This window comes from Corvus kubaryi, unplaced genomic scaffold (genome assembly GCF_017639235.1).
Source record: "Corvus kubaryi isolate FWS band 111438036 unplaced genomic scaffold, C.kubaryi_AGA036_p1.0 37034, whole genome shotgun sequence".
Taxonomy (NCBI): domain Eukaryota; kingdom Metazoa; phylum Chordata; class Aves; order Passeriformes; family Corvidae; genus Corvus; species Corvus kubaryi.
Window position 1 is genome coordinate 1,753 of NW_024581014.1, and position 6,286 is coordinate 8,038.

Consider the following 6,286-nt stretch of genomic DNA (forward strand, 5'->3'; position numbering starts at 1 on the left):
CCGGGGGGGCTCCCCCCAGCCCCCGGCCCCCCCCCGCGCCCGGGAGGAAGAGGAGGAGGATGAAGATTACGATTCCTAGCGACCCCCCCCATTTTTGCCCAATTCACCAGGATCTCCCCCCAGTCCGGAGGCCGGGCGCCACCTCCCAGTAGGGCCTTACTGGGAGCTGGGCCTGGCACCAGTTTGGGGAGCTGGGGGGGTACTGGGAGCACTGGGACCCCCCCTCCCTGCCCCACTGGTGTCACGAGTTGTGTCGGTTCTTGAGGGGGGGGCTCAGCCCGGGCTCCTGGGACCCCCCCGGACACAGCTGGGACCCCTTTTTGGGGGTGGGGGGACACGGGGGGGGGGGGGGCGGGCGTTGATTTTGGGGCTCTTTGGGGGCGTTTGCTGAGTCGGGGGTTTTGTATCGGCTCAATAAAGTTCCTGTTTCCGTACGGCCGGGGACCCCAAAGTCCTGAGACCCCCCCAGAAATCCCCCTCCCCATCCCTGGGACCCCCCGAATTCCTGGGACCCCCCCTCCCCCCCCCAATTCACAATTCCCTTCTCGGCCACCAGAGGGCGGCGGAGACCCCGTGGGACCCTATGGGGGCCTATAGGGGATTATGGGGGGGGCTAAGGGGGTTTTGGGGGGTCTGGGGGGAGCTACGGGGTCTGTAGGGGGCTGTAGGGACTCACAGAGGGGTCATGGGGGTCTGCGGAGGGGTTTGGGGGATTTGTAGGGAGCTGTAGGGGGATTATAGAGATCTATAGGGGAGTTATGGGTACCTATGGAGGTTATGGGGGAGTTATAGGGGTCGGTGGGTAGCAGTGGGGAAGTTATGGGGGTCTTTGGGGGGGGCTGTAGGGTCCTTCAGGGGCACTGAGGACTTACAGGATCTATAGGGGGCTGGTAGTGGGGCTGAGGGGGGCTGTGGGGGCCGACAGGGGGTTCACGAGCTCCTGCAGGCACCTATAGGGGCTCCCGGGGCCCTATAGGAGCTTCGAAAGGGACTTGCAGGGGCTCTTTAGGGGGAACCGGGGGATCTATAGGGGCTCCGGGGGTCTCTAGCCGCTCTACGGGGATCTGTAGAGGTTCTTGGGGCATCTGTAGGGGCTCCTGGGGGCTCTGCAGGGGCTCCCCGGGGGTCCAGAGGGGCTCTGCGGGGGGACACCAGCAGGTTGGGGGGGGGTCCCTAAATGCGGGGAGGGGCTCTGGGGAGCGCCGGGAGGGGCTGATCTATAGGGGGTGTTCCCTATAGGGGCTGCCGGGGCCCCGGGCGGGCGGGCGGGGGGACCCAGAGGCGTCCGGACCCCCCCGCGGCGCTGGAATTCGCCCCCTTCCCCCCCCCCCGGTTAATCCCGGTGGCACCAAAAGCGCCGCTTTTCGCCTCGTTGTGTAACGGGAGCGAGCGCGGGACCGCGGCGGGGACAGGGACAGGGACGGGGACGGGGACAGGGACGGCGCCAGGAGCACAGGTGGGGACAGCGGGGACAGCGGGGGACCCCCGCGACGGGGGCACGGGGGGCTGGGGGAACAGGTGGGGGGCGATGCGGGGGGACAGCCGGGACAGGGACAGCACCGGGAGCACGGGTGGGGACAGCGGGGACAGCGGGGGCACAATGGACACGGTGGGCAGGACACGGGGGGACCCCGGGGACAGCTGGGGACAGGTGGGGACAGCTGGGGACAGGTGGGGACACGGGACAGCGGGGGGGGGGCCCCCGCGGCCCGGGGCCCGGTGGGGGTCATGGTGGGGGCATCGGGGACAAGTTGGGGACGTTGTGGGGGGCTTGGGGACAAGTTGGGGACATGGAGGAGAGTGGTTGGGACATCAGGGAGGGGTTGGGGACATCACAGAGGGGACCCTTCACCTTGGGGACACAGAGTCACAGCTGGCCGGATGTCCCCGTCCCCGGGGAGCCGCACCGAGGTGGAGCCGGGACAGGGACACGCTGCGAGGGGATGGGGACAGCAGGAGGGCTTGGGGACGTGTGACGCAAGTGGTGGCACGGTCCCCAGCGCTCACCACGTCCCCTGCCCCGTGTCCCCTCCCCACCTCTGGGTCCCCGTGTCCCCTGTCCCCACGTCCTGGTGGCCCCATCTCAGCACTGCCGGTGGTGTCCAACCCCTGTCCCGTGTCCCCATGGCCCTGGGGGTGGCTGTGTCCCCCTGTCCTGGTGTCCCCCTGTCCTGGTGGCTCTATATCCTGCTGTCCCCATGGGTGAAGGTGTCCCCAAGCCGCGGTGTCCCCACGGTTGATGAAGTCCCAGTGGGTGGTGGGTGATGTCCCCATGGGTGATGTTGTCCCCGTGTCTTGGGTGTCCCCAAGCCCCTGTGTCCAGCGGTGTCCCCGCAAGTGAAGGGGTCCCTCTGTCCCGATGTCCCCGTGTCCGGTGGTGTCCCCGCAAGTGAAGGGGTCCCTCTGTCCCGATGTCCCCGTGGGTGGTGGTGTCCCCGTGAGCGCCGCCGTCCCCACGGGTGACCCCGTCCCCCTGCGCAGCGGTGTCCCCGTGGCCGGCGGTGTCCCCGCGATGCCGTTCGGGGCGGTGCTGGCGCAGGTCGGGGGCCTGGGCCGCTTCCAGGTGCTGCAGACGGCGCTGCTGGCGGTGCCCATCCTGCTCATGGCCAGCCACAACCTGCTGCAGAACTTCACCGCCGCCGTCCCCCCGCACCGCTGCCGCGTCCCCGCTGGCCCCAGCGCCTCCCCGGCGCCGCCCGCAGCCACCCCTGATGCCACCTCAGCGGCTCCTCGTGACTCCTTGAGGGGCTCCGACTCTGTCCCGAGGTCTCCTGGTGGCGCCTTGGGGTCACCTGGTGCCACGCTGAGGTCCCCTGATGCCACCCCGAGGTCCCCCAACGGCGTCCACAGCCGCGGTGCCACCCACCTCACACCCGATGGCACCCCGGCCTCCCCCGATGGCACCCGTGTCCAGCCTGATGCCACCTGGGGGTCCTCCAATGGCACCCTGGGGCCCACCGGTGCCACGCTGGGGTGGTCCAATGTCACCCTGGGGTCCCCCGATGTCACCCTGGGGTCCTGCCGGCGCTACGTGACCTCGCCCCCTGCCAACGGCACCGGCGGGCCCCGGGCCACCGAGCCCTGCCGCGACGGCTGGGACTACGACCGCAGCGTCTACGTGTCCACCATCGTCACCGAGGTGGGGACAGGGACACGGGGAGGGCGGGGAGGTGACCGCGGTGTCCATGGGGGGGACAACACCTCCGTGGGGACCGGGGGAGGGAAGGGTGGGGGTGGCACTCGGGGTGAGGTGGGACGGAGGAAGGGGCATGAACAAACGGCGACCGATGGGTGGGGGGACAGGACAGGGTCACCCTCACGTCCCCTGTCCGGCAGTGGGACCTGGTCTGTGGCTACCGGCAGCTGCGGCAGATGGCCCAGTCCATCTACATGGCCGGGGTCCTGGTGGGCGCCCTGGTCCTGGGGGGCCTCTCGGACAGGTAAAGGCAGCAGAGACCCCCCTGTGCCTCAGTTTCCCTGTGGGGCTCTGGGCAGCCCATCCCCAGTGGCTCCCAGTGGCTCCCAGTGGCTCCCAGTGGCTCCCGTTGCAGGTTTGGGCGCAAGGCCATGCTGATGTGGTCCTACCTGCAGCTGGGGGTGATGGGGACGTGCACGGCCTTCGCCCCCAACTACGCCTCCTACTGCGTCTTCCGCTTCGCCGGCGGGATGGCGCTGTCCGGCTTCGGCCTCAGCATCGCCTGCCTCGGTGAGGGGACACGGGGACAGCCCAGCGCTTGGGGCTGGGGCCAGGGCCATGGCCATGGAGGGGGACAAGCCAATGGTCATGGGTGGGGCCAACCGTGGATAAGAATGTCCCAGTGTCCAGGGATGGGGACATCCCAGTGTCCAGGGATGTGGACATCGCTGTGGCCGTGGGTGGGGTCACATGGTGTGGACAGGTCTGACCACGCTGGGGTGGCCGCACTGACCAGGAGGGTCCCAGCACTGTGGGGACGCCCCAAGTGAGCCGTGTCCCTGTGTCCCTGGCAGTGGTGGAGTGGATCCCCACGCCGTACCGCGCCATCACCGTGGCCATCACCGGCTTCGCCTACACCCTGGGCCAGATCATCCTGGCCGGGGTGGCCTATGCCGTCCCCCACTGGCGCTGGCTCCAGCTCTCCGTGTCCCTGCCCTTCTTCGTCTTCCTCCTCTACTCCTGGTAGGACATTGGGCCCCTCGGGGAGGCCCTGGGGACGCGGGGGGCACCGGCTGTGCCTCAGTTTCCCCTCGCTGGCTGCAGGTGGTTGGCGGAGTCGGCACGGTGGTTGGTGCTCTCGGGCAAGGCCGACAGGGCGGTGAAGGTGCTGCAGCGCATGGCCACCTTCAACAACCGCAAGGAGGAAGGGGAGAAGATCACGGTCGAGGTCCGGTGGCCCCACAGTGGGGGTGGGGTGGGGTGGGGGTGGTCTCCAGCCCCCCAACCACTCCCGTTTCCCCTCTCCCAGATGTTGAAGTCCAACATGAAGGAGGAGTTGGCGGCTCTGAAGTCGTCCTACACCGTCTCTGACCTGGTCCGGACCCCCGTGATCCGCCACATCTTCTTCTGCCTCTCCATCGTCTGGTGGGGCTGGGGGCCAGGAGGGAGGGAGAGAGGGATGGATGGATGGATGGAGGGAGGGATGGATGAAGGGATGGGTGGATGGATGGATGATGGATGGATGGATGAGGGATGGGTGGATGGATGGATGATGGATGGATGGATGGATGACGGATGGGTGGATGGATGGATGGATGGATGACGGATGGGTGGATGGATGATGGATGACGGATGGGTGGATGGATGGATGGATGGATGGATGGATGATGGATGGGTGGATGGATGAGGGATGGATGGATGGATGATGGATGGATGGATGGATGGATGGATGGATGGATGACGGATGGGTGGATGGATGGATGAATGGATGGATGCGGGATGGGTGGATGGATGAGGGATGGATGGATGGATGGATGGATGGATGGATGGATGGATGGAGGGATGAGGGATGGGTGGATGGAGGATGGATGGGTGGACGGATGGAGGGATGGATGGGAGGTGGGTTTGTTGGTCTGTTGGATGGTTGAAGACACGGATGGGGAGTTGGGTGGATGAGGGACGATGGATGGAAGGACAGATGGACAGATGGTTGGAGAACTGGTCAGACTGGCAGATGGACAAAGGGAAGGATGGACACCTGGACACTCAACCAGTGACCCCACCCATTCAACTGCCTCCCAACCCTCCCCTCCCCCACCTGCCACCCCTGTCCCGTCCTGTCCCAGGAAGGTGACGTCACCTCAAGGTTCCCCCTCTCCCCCCTCGCTCCAGGTTCTCCATCAGTTTCTCCTACTACGGCTTGGCCATGGACCTGCAGAACTTTGGGGTCAGCATTTACCTCATCCAGGTGATTTTCGGTGCCGTTGACTTCCCGGCCAAGGTGGTGGTGACCGTGTCCCTGAGCTACGTTGGCCGGCGGCTCTCGCTCATGGCGGCCTTGTTCCTGGCGGGGCTGGTCATCGTGGCCAACATCTTCGTGCCCACAGGTGGGTGTGGAGGGGGAGGGGGGTCTCCTGCATGGGTCCAGCCGGCCACTGGAGTTCCCAGCCCATCACGTGTCTTCGTCCATGTTTCCATCCCCGTCTCCAACCACCGACCTCCCCATCCCTACATCCTCCCTCCCTCCCCTGTCCCCACCTGCCCGAGGTGTCCCCCCGCGGTGGCCGAGCCCCGGTGTCCCGGTGTCCCCGCAGAGCTGCAGACGGTGCGCACGGCGCTGGCCGTCATCGGCAAGGGCTGCCTGTCCGCTTCCTTCAACTGCGTCTTCCTCTACACCACCGAGCTCTACCCCACCCCCATCAGGTATCGCCTGGCCCCACGTCCCCGCCGTGGGGCAGGTCCCGGTCACCCCTCCCCGGACACCCCCAGGGTGGCCTGTGCCCCCCCGTGACCCTCCCGGCGTCGCAGGCAGACGGGGCTGGGCTTCGGCAGCACCATGGCGCGCGTGGGCGGCATCGTGGCGCCGCTGGTGAAGATGATGGACGAGTACTACCCCTTCCTGCCCCCCGCCGTCTACGGGGTGGCCCCCGTGGTGGCGGCCGTGGCGGCCGCGTTCCTGCCCGAGACCCTCAACGCGCCTCTGCCCGACACCATCGAGGAGGTGGAGAACAGGTGGGTGGGACAGAGGGAGGGTGGATGTTGGATGGATGATGGTTTGGGGGATGGTGGGTGAGGGTTGGAGGGACGCTGGATGGATGATGGGCAGTGGATGGTTGGATGATGGGTGATGGTTGGATGATGGCCAGTGGA

At 67.2% G+C, this 6,286-nt stretch overlaps 2 protein-coding genes across 3 annotated transcripts in view; both read left to right on the top strand.

The window, feature by feature from the left end:
- DRAP1 (DR1 associated protein 1) overlaps positions 1-79 on the top strand; it is a gene marked incomplete at its 5' end in the record, with an annotated part of 1,684 nt that extends 1,605 nt beyond the window's left edge. The window contains one exon of the mRNA XM_042020628.1: positions 20-79. Coding sequence (XP_041876562.1) covers positions 20-79 — 60 coding nt within the window. The remainder of the gene's footprint in view (positions 1-19) is intronic.
- Positions 80-1,392: 1,313 nt separating this feature from the next.
- Positions 1,393-6,286, top strand: part of LOC121660986 (solute carrier family 22 member 6-A-like) — a 5,419-nt gene continuing 525 nt past the window's right edge. The window contains exons 1-10 of one of the 2 annotated variants that reach the window (XM_042020625.1): positions 1,393-1,456; positions 2,482-3,139; positions 3,337-3,440; positions 3,552-3,706; positions 3,991-4,159; positions 4,241-4,364; positions 4,446-4,561; positions 5,309-5,523; positions 5,731-5,839; positions 5,945-6,148. In XM_042020625.1, coding sequence (XP_041876559.1) covers positions 2,513-3,139; positions 3,337-3,440; positions 3,552-3,706; positions 3,991-4,159; positions 4,241-4,364; positions 4,446-4,561; positions 5,309-5,523; positions 5,731-5,839; positions 5,945-6,148 — 1,823 coding nt within the window. In that variant the 5' untranslated portion in view covers positions 1,393-1,456; positions 2,482-2,512. Of the gene's footprint in view, positions 1,457-1,828; positions 3,140-3,336; positions 3,441-3,551; positions 3,707-3,990; positions 4,160-4,240; positions 4,365-4,445; positions 4,562-5,308; positions 5,524-5,730; positions 5,840-5,944; positions 6,149-6,286 lie in introns of those variants that run through there. The other variant, XM_042020624.1, reaches the window with a different exon arrangement.